Source organism: Halichoeres trimaculatus, unplaced genomic scaffold (genome assembly GCF_033239565.1).
Source record: "Halichoeres trimaculatus isolate MK-OKI-2021-1 unplaced genomic scaffold, fHalTri1.1 fHalTri1_scaffold_8, whole genome shotgun sequence".
Taxonomy (NCBI): Eukaryota; Metazoa; Chordata; class Actinopteri; order Labriformes; family Labridae; genus Halichoeres; species Halichoeres trimaculatus.
In genome coordinates, this window is record NW_027437186.1 from 35,309,930 (window position 1) to 35,333,495 (window position 23,566).

The 23,566-nt window shown below is 39.4% G+C and overlaps 2 protein-coding genes across 4 annotated transcripts in view; both read left to right on the forward strand.

Annotated features, from left to right (window-relative positions):
• Positions 1-439: 439 nt before the first annotated feature.
• Positions 440-5,592, forward strand: tbxtb (T-box transcription factor Tb). 2 transcript variants are annotated; one of them, XM_074675904.1, is made up of 9 exons: positions 440-925; positions 1,036-1,247; positions 1,571-1,835; positions 1,943-2,077; positions 2,459-2,520; positions 2,600-2,661; positions 2,756-2,929; positions 3,348-3,480; positions 5,039-5,592. In XM_074675904.1, exons 1-9 carry the CDS (start codon positions 812-814, stop codon positions 5,307-5,309), a joined length of 1,428 nt encoding a protein of 475 aa, XP_074532005.1. In that variant the 5' UTR covers positions 440-811; the 3' UTR covers positions 5,310-5,592. The 2 variants fall into 2 exon arrangements, with proteins under 2 accessions (XP_074532005.1, XP_074532004.1); XM_074675903.1 differs by having other exon boundaries at positions 442-925; positions 2,753-2,929.
• Positions 5,593-15,993: 10,401 nt separating this feature from the next.
• pde10a (phosphodiesterase 10A) overlaps positions 15,994-23,566 on the forward strand; it is a 113,278-nt gene continuing 105,705 nt past the window's right edge. For both annotated transcript variants that reach the window (XM_074676251.1, XM_074676252.1), the window contains exon 1: positions 15,994-16,686. In XM_074676251.1, coding sequence (XP_074532352.1) covers positions 16,614-16,686 — 73 coding nt within the window. In that variant the 5' untranslated portion in view covers positions 15,994-16,613. The remainder of the gene's footprint in view (positions 16,687-23,566) is intronic.

A 23,566-nucleotide genomic window follows, 5' to 3' on the forward strand; every position in this document is an offset into this window, starting at 1 on the left:
CCCAGTTGATAAAAAAAAAACTAAAATGAAGGACTTAAATTTGAAAATAAAAAGATAATAATTAAATAGATTAAGGGATAAATAAGATTTTTGTAAAAAATAAAATAAAATAAAATAAAATAAAATATAAAATTGATATACAAAATATTCTGATACACCATACACAAAAGCTGAATGATGATGATGATTTATTTTCAACCAAGTTGATAAAAAAAAAAAAAAAAAACTAAAAGGAAAGGACTTGAATTAAAAAAATAAAAAGATGATAATTAAAAAGATAAATAAATAAATATGATTTTTGTGGAAAAAAATAAGATAAAATAAAAAATAAACAAATATAAGAATTACAATTTAAAATTGAAACACAAAATATCCTGAAATTATAAAGTAGTAATAAAAAAAAAAGTAATAGATTAATTAGTTGCCCTTATCCTCTTTCGAACGAAACAAATTCTCAGTGATATTCTGGTAATATAATCTCTCATTATAACCCAGATCACATAAGATTACTAAAAAAAGGTGATCCTAATCAAACAGCTGTGTTAACACATTTGATAAAGTCAGATCAAGACAACATTTGGAGCTCCCTGTTTTTTTGGTTATGTAGTTTTAAAAAGTTTCAGGAATAAAACTTTGTACTCTCTAACAAACTGTGACCCCTCTGAGGCTGAAGTCCGTCACTGCTCTGTCTGCTGGGGTCTGTCCTCTGCAGGTGTGGCTTTGATCTAAGTGTCAATATTTACAGGTTGGAGTAATAAAGTAGGTTAAAGTGCTTTATTCAAAACGCTGTCAGCCTGTGGACCTCAATGATATGGCCGCTCTCAGCCAATCAGAGAAAAGCCCGCAAAGATCAAAGAGGAGACGAGCCAACCACCTCTGCCCCAAACACACATCCTGTCATGGAGCTTCTCCTCGGGCTATAAAAGTGAGACTTCTCCAGGGTCTCTCAGTTTGGTACAGCGGTCTCTGGAGACTGAAGGAGAAAGTGAAAGACTCAGGAATTATTTGTTGTCATCTCTGATTTCCACCCTGGAGCTACTGGACAGGATGACCACAGGAGAGTGTCCGGGCAAGGCCAGTCCGTACCGGGTGGACCACCTCCTCAGCGCCGTGGAGAGTGAGCTGCAGGCCGGCAGCGAGAAGGGAGACCCCACGGAGAGGGAGCTGAAGGTTTCTCTGGATGAGAGCGAGCTGTGGCAGAAATTCAAGGACCTTGTAAATGAAATGATTGTTACCAAAAACGGCAGGTGAGACTTCGGTTTGGGGATTACTTCTACTTTTATTCCTCTAAACTCTGATCCTCTGGACTTAAAAAGAGCAAACCCTATTTTTTTTCTTTGTTTATAAAGTTTTATTTCATACCTGTCGTTGATTATCTGAGGTTGTTTCTCTTTTTGCTTCAATTATTCTGTTTTTTAACAACTTGCTCAAAGTTTTTGATCCACGGAGTGTGATATACAGGAATCAGTAAAAGTTAAAAAGCAGATTTTCAACGAATGAATATTCACATAAAATTTCATATTTTAAAATCACTTTATTTACTTTTTTATTTGTTGGTTTTGTTTTTTAGGCGGATGTTTCCGGTGCTGAAGGTAAACGTGTCCGGACTGGACCCAAACGCCATGTACTCCGTCCTGCTGGACTTCGTGTCTGCGGACAATCACAGGTGGAAATACGTGAACGGGGAGTGGGTCCCTGGGGGCAAACCGGAGCCTCAGACTCCCAGCTGTGTGTACATCCACCCGGACTCTCCAAACTTCGGGGCGCACTGGATGAAAGCTCCGGTCTCCTTCAGCAAAGTCAAACTCACGAATAAACTCAACGGAGGAGGACAGGTGAGGAGAGGATAGCTTACGTTCTCATTTCTTTTAGCTTTTTAAGTCCATAAATCAAAAAATAAATCTCCTACTCGTGCTCATTATACTTTTTTTTGGTTCTGCAGATCATGTTGAACTCTCTACACAAGTACGAGCCTCGCATCCACATAGTCCGCGTTGGAGGCCCGAGGAGGATGATCACCAGCCACTCTTTCCCAGAAACACAGTTCATCGCAGTAACAGCATACCAAAACGAAGAGGTTGGTGCTAAAACATTTATTTTTATTTGTGTAAAACGTGTTAAAACTGTTTCATCGTTAATTGATGTATGCGCAATTTACGTGCGTAATTTACGCACAGCCTTTACGCACGGCTTTCCTTTGTGATGGTCCATAAACTGTGTTCATGGATAGGTTTTTGAAATACAGACATGAGAAACAAACTTAAGTGGATGATGCTTGTGTGTTTTTTGTTACTTTAAAGAATTTTGCGTCTGAGTTAATTTGATAGATTTACGCTTAACGCTCTTATTCTCCATCTTGCTTAGTTTTTTATTTCAGTTTTTTTAAATGAAAACAGTCTGTAGTTTGATCTGTTATGATCTGCTGAGTAAAATCCTGATTTTAATGCTTTGATTTTAGATAACTGCTCTCAAAATAAAATACAACCCATTTGCCAAGGCCTTCTTGGATGCCAAGGAGAGGTAAGAACGCACAAAGTTTTTATGCAGTTTCACTGATTTTATTTAATGAATCTAAAAGTAAAAATCAACTGTTTTCCAGAAGTGACAGCAAAGATATGAGAGAAGAGGTCAATGAAAACCAGCAGTCGACTTACTCCCAGTGTAAGTTTCACCATAATTCATTAAACTGATTTGTTCCAGAATATTTGAGCGATTATTCTCACACCGTGTCTCTGCTTCTCCGTGGATCCAGTAGGTGGTTGGTTCATCCCGGGCTCAGGTTCCCTCTGCCCCCCCACCAGCCCTCACAGTCAGTTTGGAGGCCCCATCTCCCTCTCTCCGTCCCACGGCTGCGAGCGCTACTCCACCCTGAGGAACCACCGCTCCTCCCCCTACACGGCTCCTTACACCCACCGGACCTCCTCGCCCAGTGAGTGTCCGGCTCCTCCACCTTTAACCTTCTTACATCCAGGAGTTTCACCACTTCCTCTCCTGCTATTAACAAGAAACTCAAACAAATGTTGCTGAGCATGGGATGTTTTGCATTCCTGCAGCTTTTGTGTGAGTGGAGCCTCAGAGCTGTAAACGGTTGAGCTTCAGACGGAGGAATGTATGAAGAGAATATCAGGTGTGGGAAAAGCAGATACAGCGTAGTGTCACAATATTTAATGTCGTATCGTGAGAATATTTCACTGATGGAGTTGTGTCTGGGCTTTGGGGATTTTTTGTCTCTCAAATATTCACAGATTTACTTTTTTTAACGTCCTGGGGTGAAGCAGGTTTAGGTGCACGTGATTAAACCTGAAATACTGACAGAGCTAACTCCTGTCTTTGTGTTTGTGCTGTAGTTGGTTACTCTGATAACTCTTCGGCCTGTCTGCCGATGCTCTCGAGCCACGATAACTGGTCTGGACTACAGATGCAGACACACTCCAGCATGATGCCCATGACCCACAACCCCACCTCTGGAACCAACTCCAGGTTTGTGTTTTTCAAAACTTCACATTATAGAGGATTAGGGCCACTGAAAAAAACCCAGATGCTTTCCAAATTGTTTTATTACTTTTTTTTTTCTCTCAGAAATAAAGTCAAAATTCTGAAAAAAAATGTTAAAATTTCAACTTTTTTTCTGAGAAATCTGACCTTAATATTTTTTTTTCTGAGGTGGATGTCAGAATTCTGTCATTGATGTCATAATTCTGAGATTGGGACAAAAATCTGAGTTTAAAGTTAATCACAGAATTCTAAGATTAAAGTTAATCGCAGATTTCTGAGTAAAAGGTCGACAATTCTGACATGAATCTCAGAATTCTGAGATTAATGTTAATCTCAGATTTCTGAAGAAGGTCAAAAATTCTCTCATAAATCTCAGAATTATGAGATTAAAATTAGTCCCAGAATTTCATGGAAAAGGAGAAAAAATTCAGATGTTGATTTCAAAGTTCTAAGGTTAATGTCAGAGTTTTGACATTAATTTCAGAATTTTGAGATTACTGGCAAAATTGTGAGATTAAAGTAAATCCCAGAATTTAAAATCAAATTAGAAATTCTTACATTAATCTCAGGATATTTAGATTATAATTAATCTCAGATTTCTGAAAAAAAGGTAAAAAATAAAATAAAAATAAAAATAAAAATCTGAGATTAAAAGTTTTCCAAGAATTTTGTGGAAAATTAAAATAATTGAAGTTTATCTCAATATTCTGAGGTTAATGTCAGAGTTTCGACTTTAATTTCAATATTTTGAGATTACAGGCAAAATTCTAAGATGAATGTTAATCTCTAAATTCTGAAAAAAAAGATAAAAAAATGTGACATAAATCTCACGTAAATTAATCTCATAACTCTGAAAAAAGTCAGAAATTTTGACATAATTCTCCAAATTCTGAGATTAAAGTTAGTCCCAGAATTTTGTAGAAAAGGAGAAAAATCCGACAGTCTAAAAAATCAGAGATTAGAGTCGGATTTGTGACTTAAATCTCAGAATTTAGAGATTAAAAACAACATTTTGAGATTAAAGTTTATCCCAGAATTCTGAAAAAAAATGAATCTCAGAAATCTGAGATTTATGACCAAATTTTTGAATTTTTGAATTCTGACTTTACATTCAGGATCACACTTTTTTCCTCAGAATTTTGACCTTTTTTTATCAACTTAAAACATCAGTTATCTTAAAAATTTAGTCAGCAGAGAGAGGAACCAAAAAGGAAAATATTAAAGTTTTTGAGATTAAGAAATATATCTTTCAATCAAACTGGGACAGAAGTAAAAAAAAGGTGAATATAGAAATAATAAAGAAATCAAAGCTTTGGTGAGAAAAGAAAGCAGGAGAACAATAGTTGAGACAAGGAAGCTTTGTCTCATTTATCTCAAAATGCTCATTAGGACGTGTGTGACATTGTTTTGTATTTTTGTGCGCTCTTCCCTGACCGTCCACCCCTCTGCCTGCTCTAACTGGGCCGTTTGTCTCCTAAAAGTAGCTCCTCGTCCCGCCTGAGACGACGTGACTCAGAGTTTTTCTCCGTCTCTTTCTCTGCAGTCAGTACAGCAGCCTGTGGTCTGTCAGCAGCTCACCCCTGACCCCGGTCTCCCAGAACGGAGGGATTAACAGCAGTCTGAGCTCCCAGTTCCTACGAGGGTCCAGCAGCCACTACCCCAGCCTGACCCACTCGGCCACAGCGCCCTCCTCTGGCTCTCCCATGTATGACAGCAGCACAGGAACAGAGGTGCTCGACACGGCTCAGTATGACACATCCCCACACGGGCGACTGGCTTCAGTCTGGACTCCTGTGACTCCTCCTTCACTCTGATAGGAGTGAGTCTGAGGAACTGACGTTTAATCTGCTGTGACTTTAAGGAAACATCATCCCACAAATCCGACAGACTGGATCCATTTCAAATCACAGAAACAAGCAAAGACTGTCCTGTTTTTCTGCTCAGAAGATGTAGAGTTAAAAAGACAGAAACAGTAACTTTGAGTTCTTCAAATCCTTAAAAAGTTTCTTAATTCACACCAAAAAAACCCAGAAGTTGAACTTGTTTTATTTTTGTGCTCATCAAATATTTTCTAATGCATCAGGAATCATTTTTTGTACAGTAACTAAACTTTCATCTTGATTAATCTGCTTATATTAAGCATAACTCTTTGGTATTTACAGCAGGAAGGAATATGCTCAGTTCAGTTTTGACTCTGAGAATTGTTCATAGTGTAAATGAAGGAATAGTTTGACTTTAATGTTGTAAATTGATGTTTTTGTAAATGAATTTCTTATTTTATACCAAAATACAAAAGATATTTGTTCTGTTATTTCTAAATGAAATGAAAACACATTTTTGATCTTCTGTTATGCAGACTATGCACTACTTTCTAATCTTTTTTTTCCTACTTTTTTAAAAATTTCCATGGACAAAGTTGGGTTCTGGGACTTTCAGGGTCTCTTTGAATTAACCGGGGAATGCGAGATTTTGTCATCTAAGTTACTGCTGACTATCACTTGATTTGATCCTACCTGTGGTACTCAAGCCCGAGGTGCCAGATTGGCTCCGAACACTTGGGTCTGAAACAGTAATTTTTTTTTTCCAACTCTGTGGTTTCAAAGATATTAGGATTGTCTGATTGTCCAATCAGAGACACAGCTCAGCTCAAGTGACCGAGGCTCCATTCACACATTTCGGCGCTATAACTGTCTTGTCCAGAAGCAGCTTTTGGTAGATCTCCACTGAAGTAGAGTTGAGCCGATCATCTGGTGTATTGGGGAATACTGAGAGCAGAAGTTACACAAGACTACGTCCATATTTCATACAGTCTATGTTCTTGTCTTTCTCAAGTTAACTCAGCAAATTAAAGCCCCATAAAAACAGTATCAGCCGGTGAAAGTCCACAACACCTTGTTTTGGGTTATTATAGCTTGTAAATCTCTGAGCAAATCAAATATCAGATGAAGTAAGTTCTGTCCTTCTGTTTTTATCTACTTGTAACATTAATACCTGGTTTGTCCAACTTTTGCAGCAGTTAGAGCAGCACACATCTCTGCCATAGAGTCAAAGTGTGTTCTGCAACTCAGGCCAGGCTTTCCTTTGAATGTCTAACAGAACTGTCGGCTTTAATGGACTTTAGGTGCCAGTTCATCATTTTTAGTGTCTCTTATTAAAAGAAAAAATGACCTAAATCTTATGATGTTTATTCTATGGTATAGAGCATCATGACATAATGATGACTTTGTAGATGTTTCATTTGTTTTAATGAGTATTTTAAGGCCCAATTCAACAAAAACAACTGACTCCCCTTAAATATGCTGAGTGCTATAATAATTCTGGCCACCAGTGTGAATAAATGAGTGAACAGATTAATAAATGAATAGTCTAAGTTTTGTAAATGTTAACATGCTCTTACCTCAAAGTACAATAAATATAACAATGTGGCTGATTTAGCTCGTACTGCTCCTTTTTGAGAGCAGATCTGTAGAGAAGCAGCATTTTGAACACATGGGTGAAGAATTACATCCATGTGAATCTGTCCGTCTGTTGGTTCTGCATTAGCTGAGGGTGAGCGTGAAGGGGAGAAACCCCCGGATCAACAGTTGGCCTCTGTTCCAGTCACATCCCCCTGACATGAGGCCAGTCCAGTCTCTGAGGTTACTGGTGACACATGACTGCGTCCTGCGTCAGGCAGTTTGTCACAGTTCTTGTATCCAGTTATATCCACTAGGTTTTTCAATTCATCTAGTATGGGGGACAAAAACTGACATAATTATAGATTGATATATTAATGAATGAATAATTAAATACTTCAATAAATAAATAAATAAATGCACATAAAAATACATAAATAAATAACTAAATGTATATAAATAAAAGTAAATAATTGTCTATTCATGGGTGATTCTGAAATTGAGGAAGTTATTCTGTCCCCAGGGTAGACTTCACAGAAATAATTTTGTTAAAGTTAGGTTGAAGAAGTTATGAAAAAAAGCTGTGCCTCAGTGATGACATTTTAATACTTTTTCCTGGAGATGAAAATTTATATGTGCAAGAATTTCACTGTTTTGGGCTTGTCCCCTGTGTGATGGTAATGTTGGTTAAGTTTAAGACTTGCTAAGCTAACAGGCTAGCTAGCATACACTGTACAAAACTATATGTAAACACAGTGAAATTTCCTACTAATTTCTTAAAATTTTAGTATAAATATTAGTAGTATATGGTAGTAATATCAAAATATTAATTTCTCAAAATTTAAGACTTGCTAAGCTAACAGGTTAGCTCACATACACCATACACAAAATATATGTAAACAAAGTCGAATTTCTTCTTATTTCTTAAAATTTTAGTATAAATATTAGTAGTATATAGGAGTTATATCAAAAAAATAATTTCTCAAAATTTAAGACTTGCTAAGCTAACAGGTTAGCTAGCATACACTGTACACAAAATGTATGTAAACAAAGTGAATTTTCCTACAATTTTTTTAAAATATATGTATAATTATTAGTAGTATATAGTAGTAATATTTAAAAAAATATTTCTTAAAATTTTAGAGTTGCCAAGCTAACAGGTTAGCTAGCATGCACTGTACACAAAATATATGTAAACAAAGTGAAATTTCCTACTAGTTTCTTAAAATATAGGTATAATTATTAGTAGAATATAGAACTTATATTCAAATATTGATTTCTTAAAATTTTAGACTTGCCAAGCTAACAGGTTAGCTAGCATGCACTGTACACAAAATAAATTTAAACAAAGTAAAACTCCTACCAAGTTTCTTGAAATATTCAAATTGTAGCTTGTTCGGTAATGATACCCAAAAAAACCTACTCCCATTTTATTGTAAACACTTTATTTGTCTGTAAAATGTTGAGTGTAATGATAATGACGAAGTACAAAGGAAAGCAAAATTCAACCTTTAATCAATTCCAAATTGAACAAATGAAGTTTAAAAAAGTCTTTTTAAGTTGTAATGAGGAAATGTAAAGCAAAGATTTAAACTAATTTCGTATTTTTATTGCTTTATTATAGAGGGGATGTTAAAACACCTGGATTAGGGATGAGCCCAAAACAGTGAAATTCTTGCACATTTGAGTTTTCAACACTCATAAAGTGTATTAAAGTATCATCACTGAGACAGGGATATTTTTAGGGTCCTCGCTGGAAGGAAGAGGGCGATATTGTTTTTGTCTATTGCTTTCTTCTTATTATTCTGTCCGTGCTCTGGGCTCTAAATAGACCTGCTAACCATGCTCAAAAACTCACCGCAAACAATTTTGATATGACACCAAATATAACCCCCAACATCCCATAATATGCTCTCTAGCGCCACCTTGGCACACTTAAACAGGCCTAGCGGCCAGTAGGAATGTTGTAGAGAGATCAAACCAACGACAAAATGTTTGTCTCGTTGAGACGCAAAGCTCTTGCTGATGATACCCCTGACTTTGATACTCTCTCCAACAGGAAGCCGGCAATTTGCCTTTCAAAATGAAATTTAGCCACATTTTTACAGTTATTGCAAAAATGATCTCCTCCAAAACCACAAGTGGTTGCCTTGAAATTCGCTCACATGACAGACTAGACCCTGCTGTACAAATTATGTGTGGTACTTTGATGTTTCAGACCTGGTTTTCCAATGACAAGCCCTCAAAGTCGGTGAACCCCACAGAAGCTCTCCCAGCTCCCTCCATTAAAATACGTAGGATTTCTCATTCCTGCCTATGCAGGCTGCCGCATTTGGGCCTCTCGACAAAAAAGCAAAAGTCGTACAGCTTCAAAAATGTCATGGTTGGATTCCTGACAAAATTTCCCACAAAAATATCATATTCATACACAGATTTGGGTCAAATTGTGGCCTCTGTGAGGAGTTGTTTCCAAAACTTTTGTGAATAAATTTCACTCTTCACTCTGCTGCTTTTGATGATGTCACAGATGATGTCACACTGATTAGGAGTTCCGTGCAGCTGGTCATGTGACTCAGCAGAGGAAATGATACATTGAAGAATCACCCTCATATATTTGGGAAACACAAGCTTGGATGAGGCGTTGACTTCTCTGCTGCTTTGAATCAACCTACAGCTCTTTTTGCTTGTACGCTAACATTAGTTTACGTCTTGAAGCCAGTTTCCCACAATGCAAAGTGCAGCCTGACGTGTGTTTACCTACACACTAGAAAAAGGAGGCTGTGACATCATGACGCAAGGACAGCTCTGTGTGCTTTCTCCAAATTTAGGGCGCAAACACTATAAGACCTGAGGGGAAAATGCAACACTGAATCATTTTATCGTCTGCATCAGAAGAAAGCAAACAAGCTGCAGGTGTGAAGGCGTCAGAAGTCAACTTAAACATGAAGAGCTGAGCTTCGATGAACGTCACATGCACGCTGCAGCTACACACAGATTGAGAGATGGTGACTGAGGTGAAAAGGCTGTGAACCCGTCAGAGCAGCTTCCTGTCAGACATAAATCCTCCTCAGTGTCCCCCTCAGAAGCTTCCACCATACGTACCAGAGATATTAATAGAAAGCAGGATGCTGCATGTTGGATTTACGTACGACCACAATGTGACCTCGAATGACTCAGCAAAGTTTCTGATCTGCAGCTTGTGATGACAGAAAGTTTGTTGCAGCATAAATCAATTATCTGTGTTATTTACAGACAATCCTGCTCCAAATAGTTGGCATGAGTCTACGGTTTGACGTAGCCTCCTTGGTATTTATAGACTCAATTGCACTAATGATGAGGTGGACCAGGATGCCGCTGCATTGATATTTAAACAGCTTGACGGGCAGGTGAGAGGGTGACGAGGTTCAAAGTCATCGAGGTTTAGAGAAGTCAGCAAATAGGATCTGCAGCTGTATCACACTTCAGCTGATGCAAGACACAGGGAGGATTAAGTGACTTGGCTTCCTGTTGTATGTTTGTTAGACCTGAAGAGAAATCTTATCAGGTGTTTTTGACTAATTTTACGTTAAAAATTGTCTTATTACACTTGATATAAGCCACATTCACCTGACCCGTGCAGAAAAAATGTCTTGTTTTAAATTGTTTGTATTGATATTATTATGAATGTATTATTATTATTATTTTATTTATTTATTAATTTATTTATTTTTTATAGTTTTTATTATTTATTTATTTTTATTCAATTACCATTATCAATTTTATTATTATTATTATTTTAGTTTTTATTTTTTATTTTTATTTTTATTTATTTATCATTTACAAGTAAAAAAAAAAATCTGCCAATGGAACAAGAGAAATTTGCTCGAAAATTTGCTTGAAACTAGAATAATGTCTTAATACGATTTTTTTTTTTTGTTGTTACAGCAATTCAGTCATCATTTTTTGAAAGAAGACATTTTTCTGGACTGGTCAGGTGAATGTGGCTCATATTAAGTCTAAAAAGACATTTTCTACTGAAAATACGACAAAAACACTGATACAGATTTCAGTTTTTTACAGTGTGATACAAAAAGTGTTTGCACTAAATTAACTTTGAAATCAATGCAAAAAAACTAGCTTAAAACTTTGAGCCCACATCCAGTCTTCCTGTTGATGTCAGCTTGTTTAAAGCTCCTATAAAGAACTTTAAAGGTAGTGTCTGCATGAATTTTGGTTACTTGTTAGTGAACACAGCGTTCAAACTGGGCTCCTCCTCCTTGGCTCAGTGCCAGCAGCAGCACACACACAGCCTCTGACCCTGACTACGTGAACACACTCACTAGTCCAGAAACCACCTGCAGAATCACGTTTGTACATGGGAGAGACTTGAGAATGGTGCATCTGATTTAGCATGTTAGCACAAGCTAATAACAGGTATTTGACACATACCTGGTTAGCAGAAAGCTAACTTGCGTTGCTCTTTGTCTTGTGCTGCTCTCCAAGTTCCTGAAAGCAAGTAAAAGTCGAGCCAAGTTTCACTCTTGTTAAGGAAAAAGCTTTATCTGGTTGCCGTTTCGTTTCACTTTGGTTGTTTTTCTTCCTCTGTGCTTCGTCCACTATCCTAGCCGCTCTGATTAGCTTCCATTTGCTATCATCAGCACTCAAAGTCACTTCCACACTGGGTGCTCTGTGAATTTGCTGGTGTAACCACGCTTACTCTCTGCCCAGAAACGTCCCTATACGACCAAAACATCAACATCCAGGCAGAGGAGGGGGTTAGAAGCAGACGCAGACACTGACACACATGTTCAGAGGCCCAGAAGTGATGGTTGCGCAGGATTTTTAAGATTTTTATTTATTTATTTATTCGATAAAATGTTATTTTTTCTGTTTGCTTGTAACACTCAAAGTGTCACTTATTGAAAATCTTTGCGTTGGAAAATATGAAAAAGTCGTCTTTTGGAGCAGACTTCATTTTATCCGTCACCTTTCCTCTAGCAGCTGTTTGAAGCTTTCAAAATAACTTGATATCAATTGTTCACAGTTGTTAGTAATTACCTTGTTTGCTTTGTTATCGTCATAAAGAGACATTATCTTTAATTGAGCCTGTAAAATAATCCATAAAAAGCTTCTCACGGGACCTCTGATGTATGCGGATGATGTAGCTGTGTGAAATGAGATACACGTTTATGTTAACTTGGAAAAATAAACAGAGAGAAACCACTCAGTGATCAAGGGTTGATTATTAAAGTCACAGTTTAAAGAAACAGATACAAACGTCAATGCAGCCTGATACAGCACAGTCCAAATAACTGATCTTAACATAAGGCATACGTCTTTTTGAGACGAGCAGTCCACAATAAAGATTTAGAAAATTTCAGGAAGATCTGCCTCAGAGTTGCTCGTTCGCAGACGTCCCTCTGACTGAAACGTTTCCCTGTCCAAAAGGAGGAAAAGGCAATAGTCACCATGTAATGTTCATAAGGTATGCAAAGTGAGCAAAGCCAACACAATGATGATATTTTATTTCAGTTTTATTTCAATATTAGATGGAAATTTTTACACTGGTTGATAATAGAGATATTTACCCCAGCTCACTTTAACCCCTTTTTCACAAAGTAGTCCAGTTTGGATCAGAAAAGTCTGATCCTGTTACGTTTTTGCTGTTGTACGGGCTATTTTAGGTTGTTTTTTTTCTTTTGTTTTTTGGTCACTTACACAATCACCACAGGGGGCAATTTAAGTAAATCTAGAGGTAGATACTGCAAGAAGGGCACAGGGGAAGTAGTAATTTGGGCAACAGGTTTTTACAGCTACTCCTCATGGTTCGAACATATAAATCAAGTAAGTTGCCTGCGTTTTCTGTGAATGACTAAATGGGAGAAACGATGCTACCATAATTTTGGATCGGACATTTTTTAAGAAGCGTGTCAAAAACACCTTACTCCCGTACCGAGACAGTGACTAAAATCCGGGCACAACAGTCACTACAGCAGCTAAACGTGCCCTTTGTGATAGGTGGTGTGTAAAGGCTGTGTTATGCTTTCCGTGTGAACGTGACGTGCAGAAATAAGACACACGAGATCCACTTGAAAGAACATGTGAGGTTTTTATGCTTCTTAACACCCCACACGGCGTCCATTAGTGTCCATTCCCAAATTGCAGGGGGTGGTGTACCACAAACTTACATCTACCATAGTACTAAAAAAAGGTTGGAGAAGTTTGCCATTTGTTTGTTTACAACATGACTTATCTGTCCCAGAGATTTATGAAGGTTATTTTAACCGATTTTTTTTCTCTGCCGAGGGTGGACGCAATTCTGGACCATGAAATATTTAACCCTCGGGTATCACAGAGATCTCTGTGTGTAGAGTCAGGTGCCTTTATTTCTGCAGTAGGTGTGGAAATGACGTCATTCGTCCGCACTAAACCATGTGGACCCCGCAGAAGCGTCAAGCTTAACCAGCCTTAAGCCAGATGCGGATAGCAACATCAGTTACATTATAGTGTGACGCCATTGCAGCGCGATGCGGTGTACCCTTCCAATTAATCCAACGAAGAAGAAAAACGCAGTTCAGTTCGTCTCTGTCTCTCTCCACGGACTAATCCCGTAACAGATCCCAAAATAACTGAGACAAATAGTCCCAATTCTTGGGACTCTTCCGTTGGGGCGCCAGACTTAACAGATCCGACCCCAGAAAGTGGAGCTTAACACTGCAGACAGCTGATTGGTGGAAAGAATAGTCACTTCCTGTGCAACAGTGGCACACAGCCTTCTCTGAAACAAAGCTTGATTGTTATTTGTATCAAAGAGCTACATGCCAATCACAGAGAGGACGAAATGCTCTTTGTTTACTGTGTCACGTTTTTCTTCTTCGTTGGATTTATTAGTGGGTACACTGAGTCGCGCTGCTATAGCGTCACACTATCATGTAACTGACGCAGCTATCAGCATACGGCTTACACCAGGGGGTTGGCTAGGAAAACGCATACAAGATCAGACTTACTGATCTAAAACCAGACTGCTTGGTGGAGACGGGGCTTTTCTTGTGGGGAATCCTCCTTTCTTTCACCTGCCGTGCTGTGGGGACACTCTGCAGGTGAGGTTGGAGTTGAAATCCAGGTTGTTTGCAGCTAAACTTGAGAATTTCAGACAGTATTGAAGCATTCTGTGCATGTGTGAACGGGACTTTGGTTTGGGATGTTTGGTGGTATGGCTGCTTTAAGGGACATATATATTCACACAGCAATTTTGGATTCAGTGTCTTGCCCAAGGACACTGCAGGATTGAATCCCTGACCTCCCAATCGAGAGACGACCTGCAAGACTTTAATTCTTTCAAATTGTGACCTTTTGCCTTATTTTTGTGTTTCTGTCTTTGCACTTCCTGGTGCTGCCTTTCGATGTCCTTTAACCTCCTGAAAACTTCCCCTCACCACAGAAAAGGAAGATCCCAATCCAGCAACACCAATGTGTGCCGGCTATTTGAATAAAACTTAGGAGCAACGTAAAGATGGGCTTTATGTGAGGCTGGTCGACGTGCACAAGAGCCCATTGAGCCCAGAAGATCAAGGTCAGTGTATAAGGACATCGTGACATCCTCCCCCTTTTGTACAAGCAGCAACAGGAAGGAACAGACATCTAATCCGCTAAATCAAATACACAACCGACTGCTTCGCTGCTGTCAGCTCACTGTCTGTACAGTTAATGTGGCACATGTGTGCACGCCGTGGCGTTTATCCATGGTTATCTGAACTGAAAATTAATGCACTCATAGAAAAGAGGTTATTCTCTTCTCTTTTTGTGCACATTAAGTTTTCTAAGAGGAGTTTCATGTTTTTTAATGTGAAAAAAAAAGGATTTCTAGGAAAAGCAGCATCAGCGTTGAATGATATTCAGAAACAGACAATTATACATCTCTTTCTTATTATAGGGTGTGATATTTAGAGCAAGAAAATATAATAGGACATGCATTAAAAAAAAAAATCTAAAAAGCCATGAAGGCAGGGTATTTCTCTAAGCCTAATAATCCCATTATGATCCCAATGAAAAAAAGCTCTCTGTCAAAGCAGGGAGCATTGACGCAAGCATGTCTTGACGTCAGTAGCTGCAGTGAATGAGGGACGGGAGGGGGGAGCCAGAGAGGCAGAGAGGCAGAGAGGGATGTTTGCCTTCAGAAAATACCACGAAATGCCAGCGTCATTGGCATGAATGCAACTGTAGCTCTTTGCAAGAAACCCGCCGCGGATGTGCGCACAGACACACACAGAAAAACCAAGGTTTGATTCCAGAGATTTTCATCCATGTGACACATTTTGGAGAAACAGTGAAGGTGCCACACTGGAAATCTAAACCAGATGTAGTAAATGGAATATGATCCCCTGACCCGGGAGAGTTCATAAATAAATCAGCGTATGAGAGAATGAAGAAAGGAGGAGGAGGAGGAGGAGGAGGAGTGTGCGTGTGGGGCTTTTCTCTATCTGGTGTCAGGCATCCACTCCTGAAAGGAAAATTAACGCGTGAAAGTAAAAGTCAGCACTTATCAGAGCAGGTTTGTGCAGAAATCTGTCAGCTCGCAGAGTCCTGTGCTGCTTTGTTATTCTCTGGCACTCAGAGTCAAGTCGAGTCGTCCTGAGGGGAAAACTACCATCAAGCAGTTTGTAAAAGCCAGACCAGTGGCGTCACTGCCTCCTCTTATAGTGCACGCAACACCACTACTCTCCTGCTGCATTTATTCACAGCCTATTCTCAAGTTGCCCTGTGGCTCCCTCCCTCCCTGAAGCACGCTGAAGTGAAAGCGAAGCTGTCCGCCCCTCGCGAACAATGCGCGTTTGTTCGCTTTATGCCGCCCTCTTCCATTTGGATCGAGAGGCTTTTGCGCAAAACGAGTTTCGGACAGACTGTTTTCTGAAGAGAAGCTATTGTGCCACTGCCGCGCTGCGCTGTGCACTCCCCCTCCTTAAAACACTTCTGCTGCACAGTGACTCCAGTTTTACTCCGTGGAGGAATCCTCTCCTCCCTCACAGATGTTGCAAGAGAGCATTCACAACCCGCAACTCAGTGCGCAGCTGTCATGCTGCCAAAAAGGACACATGCTTTGGTGTACTTTAGCGGGCGGGCCTCCTCCAGATAATCTCCGTTTACACTCCTCGTCAAGATACCCAAGAGTTCCCGTTGTGTCGGCTGTGCGTCATCCCTGCCTGATTAGACCTTGACGTCGCAGAGCTACATTCAGGAAAAAGGGCCCCATACAACGTAGAAAATCTAAATTGACTTGCAAAGACCCATCCGGACTGACGAAAACCACTTTTATCAGCACGTGGATCAACAAGTTGCACCGTGTGCGTAATTTCCATCTGAGCGGCGTTCATCATAATCCGCGCCACACGTGATCGACGAAGCACTTCATCTGCAAATATTCCTCATCTATCAAGGGAAATAAGCCCCGGACACTCCGCGGAGTCACATCTTGTCCGATCACCCCAGGAGTCAGGAGGAGACCGGCTCCATGCCTCGCTGCGTCTCCAGATGCTCGGCTGGACACCACATGGTAACTTTGCGCACCCGGCACGCTGAGGAGAGGACACACCGAGAAGACATCTGAATGAATGGGACTGAGATTGACTCGCATTTCTCTTCTCACCTCCCCCAGACTGTTGTATGTGTTGTGTACCCTGCTGGGTGAAGGTGTCCCGCGTAATCAGCAGATATCGATTCAGCTGTGGATAGATCAGGGAGCAGCAAATGTCGAAGAAACGGAAAAGTCCTGACGACCAGGACTTGGAGGAATCTCCCTCTGCAGGAGGAAGCGATCAAGGTAGGAGGCAGAGTGAAAGTTGAAATGCTGCCAAAGCGCAGCTCCGTGAAGTGTTGGATGCGTTCCCTGATCCGGATGTTTCCACGCAGCATTTTAGAGCAGAAAGTCCAGATCTTCTCAGATACCCATGCCTGATCAGCCTTTAGCTTCTGAATTAACTCTTTGAATCCTGAGAGCTCTCCTGAACATGTGGCAGTGCAATCACCTCTCCTCTGAAAGAAGTATTTTTATCCCTGGAAACAATCTTGTGTATTGCTGCGGATTACTTTCTATAATCTCACATCAATCCCGGGTGGAGTGACATTAGTGTGTCATTAGGTTTGGTTGCTGAACAGATTTTTATTTTCAGCCTCAGAGGAAAATACCTTTAAAACAAACTGAGACAAAGATGCAGAGCCTGGTTGAGAGGTGGTTCATCCTGAGCAGAATCCAGTCCACCTGGACCCCTCAGCTTTAAAATGCTCCATGCACAAAATTAATTTGTTCATTTTCTCTTTTTCTGACCTGAAAATCCACCGATAGCATGAAACTAGCAACAACTCATCCACATTTTTTAAAAGTGAGGCAAACACCAGCTGAACTTACTCACCTGGTTGTCCTCACCTTTAGCTAACTGATCCTGGCCTCTGATTGGTCAGTTCAGTGACATGTGATCAGGAAGCAGGAATTAGGCTGTTGTGGACATTTTGAATGAAGTGCAGCTCAAACTTGCCTAAGAAAGTCTTCTTCTTCATCCAGAAGTTTCTGCTGACGACACATATGAGGTAACCCTGACACAATAGCTAGACAGCCAGACTTTTTCCACAGTTTGTTGAAAGTTTTTGACATATTTACACCCATGTGTTCATCTTGCATCTTCTTGTGGTCATTTTGCATTGCTTTGGCTCTTCTTGTGGTTGCATTGCTGCTTTGCTTATGCTTTGCTTGGTGGAGATTTGTGTCCTTTTGCTGTTTGTCATTAATTGCAATGCTTTTTTTATGTCTTCTTGAGCCTCTATTCATTTTTGCATTTCTTAGTGTTGCATCTGTTTCGAAATAATTTGAGTATTTCCTCCTCAAAGTTGTTTTCCATGGCTGCATGCCTCTTCCTGGTTCTACTGCATCTGTCAACTCTCGCTCTTTGCTTCTTTGTTGTTGTTGTTGTTTCGCATTAGAGGTATATCATGATACTTTGACCTGTGATAAAGTCGATATTTCAACTCTTAATATCAATATTTAGGTGAGTTGGAAGTAGGGATGGGTACCTTTCACATTTGAATCGATACGGTACTGATACCCGATACCTGGCAATCAGTCCCGGTACTCAACGGTACCACTTTTCGGTGCTTTTTTGTGTTTATGTGGTAAAAAATATTAATTTGTTCAATAATAAAATATTTCATTTTCAATCTAATATAATTATTTTACAATATATAACCTTACAATGCTGTGTTCATGTCCAGCATGGAAAATCAGCTACTCTTCCACTCCCTCACAGTCCCAAAGATGCATTTAGGTACCTAAACATGGAACCTTTTGGTTTTACGTGAATCGGTACCCGGTACTTTTGACAGAATTCGGTCGGTACCTATAAAAGTACCTAATTTAGTACCCATCCCTGGTTGGAAGTACAATACGTCTTCCGCTCCTCCACTGCAGTAGATGGCGCCGAAGAGCTACTCCGCTGTATATTACCTTTAAACTCTATAATAAATATAATCTCAAAGTATATTCAAAATATTTCATTCCTTTTTTTTTTTTTTTTAACCATTTATTTTCATTGTCATTTTAATTTACAAAAAAGGATAATAATTATAATGCTAATAATAATAATAATAATAATAATAATAATAATAATAATAATAATAATAATAATAATAAACAATAAATAAATGAGTAAATAAATGAAAAAAAAAAATAAATAAAATAAAATAAAAAAATAAAAATAAAAATGAATTCATTCCTAAACTTGATGATGTGGGTTATGATGCTGTAAACATCAGTTTTCTCTCTGTTCTTGAGTCAGTCAGTTTAAAATCATTTAAAGTTTAATTTTTTACAGTGTAGTAGACTGATAAAATAATAATCATAGTCATGTTTTGTGCAGTATTCGATTTTTTTATGAGTAACATTGGTTACACCACGTCTTTCACCCAATCATTTCTTTGCAGCATTAGTTTAATGTCACAGCAGTTTAAGAGACAAACTTTATGTTTTGAAGTTAAGTGTTTGTATAAAACACTGCATCTGACTTTCTTTATTTCAAACACAATAAAATAGAAAAGTTGTTTTTGTATAGTGAACTGGGCAGAATATCACTATATGTCACAATACTATGATATCCTATCATGAGATTCTTGCCAATACTCACTCCTTAATTGCATAGTGATAGGTACCGAATTAGGTCCTTCTATTACTTTTATAGGTACTGACCATAGCCTGTATATAGAGTAGACAGCGTGGCTCCACCATTTATCATTGTACGGTTTTGAAGCCAAAATTCCCCCGTCACAGGGGAAGCCATTGGCAGCAGTTGTACAGCCAGAGTCTGCGTAGTAGAGACTGTGAGGGATTCTGGGAAAATCTGAGTGGAGCTGGGTGACAAAATTAATATATATATTTTTTCTTTGGATAGTCTAATCACTTCTTGACTCTACCTCCTGACATATTTTACAATTCCGGAAAAAAAACACAAGAACGTCAGCTGTCAATCATCGTTAAATGTGACGTAAAGCCTTGTTTTTAACCTCTTATAACTAATGAAAATAAACTTTTCAGAAAAAAGAGGACTTGAATACAAGGAAGCCAAATAATATCTTCAAATCACCACAACAATCTGATGTGAGAAACATTTCTACCAGGTGTATGAATTTTTTAAAGTTTGACCACAGCCCATCTGGAATGACTGGGGAGATGGATTTTTTGACCTATGCTGCAGCCAGCCACCAGGGGGAGCAGTTTTTGTGGAGCTGAACAAGAGGACGTTCATGTTTTATACAGTCTATGCTACCGACTGAATTCCGTCTTGAGTAGTTTTATCTACACGTATAAAAATGTTTGTTTACCTGATTAAAAAAGTGGTGAAAATCACTGACGTTAACTTTATTAGAAGTTAGGACTTACACAGTCAAACATGACTACCAATTGATAACAAGCTAGCATGACTGCGAGTAAAACTTCTAAATAACATTATGCACATACCTTTTTTTTCCTTTACATTTTTAATTTCTTTAATTTTCCTGTCCATCTCGTCCACAAATGAGCAGGTGAGGAGGAGCGGTGTGGATGTTGTGATCATGCGCCCTTCAGGGTCAAGTTGAGTGCAGGAAAATAGGGTCTTTTTTAGGTTATTGTCATGTTTTGCAGGATGTAAGGTGTTTTCAATTTAGTGCAACAACTTTAACATAAAAATAGAAATTGTTTTATAATCAGAAAGAGGTGAAGATGAAGGAAACTCAGTACAGAGCTCTGGATTATTGTACTTCTGAGTGAACTCTGCAGATTAAAAACACAGATTCAGCTCTTCTCTTATAATAAAATCCAAGCTGTCCTCTCTTTTCGAGCTCCTGAAACACCTCGATCAGCACTGTGCCTGTGTGGCTGCTATTATGCTGGCAAACACATGACAGGAGTTCTGAGTTCAAGGCCAAGAACAGCGTCACCTTCGAGCGCGGAGTCGTGCCTGCTTGAGTCAACGGTGCTGCAGCAAAGGGAACACGACACGACGCGGTTTCTCATGGCATCACGATATCCCTGCAAAAAACTCAGGGTTATAGGAAACCATAAACTGAGTGATGAGAAAAATACAACTTCAGTCTGTTCAGTTTTTGTTAGTGAGGCACAATATTGATATTTTGTGGATATAAACACACTTTAAGTCTGAAACTTCTTTCACAGAGCTGACATTTGAAGCTTGTTTTTGGAGCATTTTAGCCGCCATTGCATGTGCATAATTATTCCATCAAGTTGTATATATCAGCAAAAAAGAATATATTTATATTATGAAATTAAGCTCATAGTAACCTGCACCCCTAGCTCTTGCTTTCCTGTCTTTTGACCTTTATTCCTGACTGATTCAAACCCAAAACTTGGAAAACGTCAGTCCTGAAATGACCAAGGTTTCTATGGTTTTGAAAAAAACTGAGAAGAAAAAAACTAGTGTATGAAAGAACCTGAGGATTTCCACCATTTTTCTGTCAGTAAAAAATGTCGCTTTAAGTTTTCCTCCTCTTAGAAACAGGATCTACTGATGGAGAGTGGTAGTGAGTACATTTTGTCATCATTTAGAGTCAAAAAAGCTGCTACTTGTGATAAATTCTGAACATCTTGAGAAACTTTTGATCATTAGGATGCTTTTTTTAAACTTTGGGAAACACAGAAAAAATTTCATCCACCTGTAGAAAGAAAAAAGTAGAGATATATATTGTTTTCTTGAGTCAGTCGGCCGTGGTAGAGCACGCTGCAGGCTCACAGTCGCAGTGTTAAGCTAACATTCACACAGCGTCCTCCTGGGTCTGCAGACGTGTTTGTTTGCGCTGAGATGTGACCTGTTTGCATCACAATCTTTGGCTCTGCATCTTCTTGGGCCCACGCCCGAACCAGAGTTTCCCTCGGTTACCACGGAAGGAGAGCCAGGCGCTTCCTTCCCCGACTGTGCCCGGCATCTGTGCCTGCTCAGGGGGCACACACCCACTGAACCCCTCCCACTCAAGACTCAGCCAGGCAGCCTGCGTCAAAGCACGACGCTGTGTCAGGACGTTCTTATTTTACTTTTGTTATAAAATCCTCTTTTTGTAAAAATCATAAAGTGGAGTGTAATCTCCTGCTCGTCTATAGACCATCTGTTGACCGTTATATCATGTAATACTCCAAAGTGGTTATCTGAGGGAGGTGGCTCTGGGTCCAGTCCGCTGAAAGCCAAACCAAACCAGTTTCAGATGAAATTAAACATGACCGCAAATCTAAATGAAATGTCTCCAGTTATAAAAAGAAAACTAAAACATTAATACATTTCTGCACCATGAACTACCAGTCCATGTCAATCCTACATCCTCTCTCTGAAATGAAAACTTAAACACCACCACGTCAGCTGATGAAGTTTAGAAGAGAGAAGAGAGATCCGTGTTTTTCTCTCCTGAAAATGATTTCTATGATTAATTTTGTAGTGATGGTGGACACTGGAGCCTAACTGTCAGACAGAAAAAGGACAGAAGAGCAGGAGAAAGATAAACAGGAGAGAGATAGATCACGAGCTAAAGGCTAAAAGGGCTAAAATGTTCATGCTAATGTTGACTCCAACCCACAGTCAGCAGTTATTCTGCAGTGGTCTGTTCAAACTTGAGAGTCTATCAATAAAATAAAGAGTGAAGTTACATTTGCTCTGATTGGAAGATGTTACGCATTACAGACGTATCTCAGCGCACCGGGCTGTGAGTAGAGCTAAATATAGCTGGCTACTAAACTACGTTTCAAACCGTAGCTGTAACTGTTTATGTGTTTAAAACTATCTTACCTCGGCATTTTGTATCCAGTAAAAAGTTGACTTGAACAAAGAAAATTTGTTGCAATCCCATCTCCATTCAATTTCAAAACAAACACACGCCTCACTAAAAGTTACGTCTTCACCGCAGTGCGTGAGACTCCAAGCCAAAAGGTGGCGCTGCATTCTAATTAAGACAGACTAAAAGGTACAAGAGCGTGACTCAGCAGAAATACAGACGCCACATATCAATCAACCACAACGTTAAGAAAGGGATGCAGAGATATGAACATTTTGGCTGATACTGCAGTGGCAATTGCGCTCAGACTGCAAAGGAAGCTCGGCTTCCCCTAAAATGTCCCCAAAAAGTGTTGATATGTTCTGCTGTGTGAACATTTCATTGACTAAATTTTGCGCTAGAATTCCTTCATCTTTTGTTCAGAATCAGCTCCTATCACAGCTAACTGGCTCCACCTCCTTCTCATTCATCCCCGCAGCGTCTCAGCGCTTTAACACAGTCGGACGCTGAGCGTCTTCTGACTTCAGAGGGGAAGCGTAGAGTGGGTTGTTCCACTGTGGAAACTGGACGGTCATTGGATAAACGCTGGGCTTTGTCCCGCCCATCGGACGCTCAGCATCTCTGGGGGTCTATGAGGCAGTGGGCTGGCCTGGACGCTGGGCTTCTGCATGATGATTGGATGATCTGTCTGAGGCTGAATCCCTTTTTGATTGACAGTGAAATGAGCCAGTCAGCGATCTTGAAGAATAACCCTCCACCAGAGCATCTTCTCAGTTCTACGTTTACTTGTTCTGGACTGATCTGCAGGCTTTATCGATCCCCAGCGAGTTTACCTTTTTAAGAAACGACGAGCGTTGAGAGAACACAGGTAAAATCCCTGGGAAAAACACGTGGTTGGTACGACAGGGTCACAGATCATTTCCTTTAGCAAAGGAACGGAGGGTAGAATTTACACTTAAATAAATAAACAAATTTATGAAGTAGGTCGGGAAAAAATGAGCTTCCCCTCCTTGACTGACCAGCAGCTGCCTCTGCGATACTGATATCTCATATTGATACTGCTGTTATGGCTGATAACAGATATTTACTGATATCAATATTTGTAAAAAAAAAAAAAAAAAAAACTTTGATGAGTCGAGGTAGTTCAGAGAGAAAGAGTGACATGGTCGTGAGAAAAGACAACCGAGATCATGGAGAGGATCAAAGGATGGAGCGCCTGATATGAACGCGATAAAAAAAAGAACGATTTGTCTGTTTTTTGGATCAAAAACAGGAAGAAAGACATAAAAGAAGAGAGTCCACTCTTCTTGGTAGTTTTGGTGTTTACATCGAGAAAACAAGATTGTGTGTCACTTCCTCTTTTGGAAACACTGACCCAGATGTCTGTTTGTCTATTTGTGAAT

Excerpts from the sequence above, each read along its gene's own strand:
- tbxtb (XM_074675903.1), top strand. The coding sequence starts at position 812 with ATGGCCGCTCTCAGCCAATCAGAGAAAAGCCCGCAAAGATCAAAGAGG. Across the intron at positions 2,521-2,599 it reads TTCTTGGATGCCAAGGAGAG|AAGTGACAGCAAAGATATGA; the intron begins GTAAGAACGCAC and ends ACTGTTTTCCAG. Across the intron at positions 2,930-3,347 it reads CCACCGGACCTCCTCGCCCA|TTGGTTACTCTGATAACTCT; the intron begins GTGAGTGTCCGG and ends TTTGTGCTGTAG.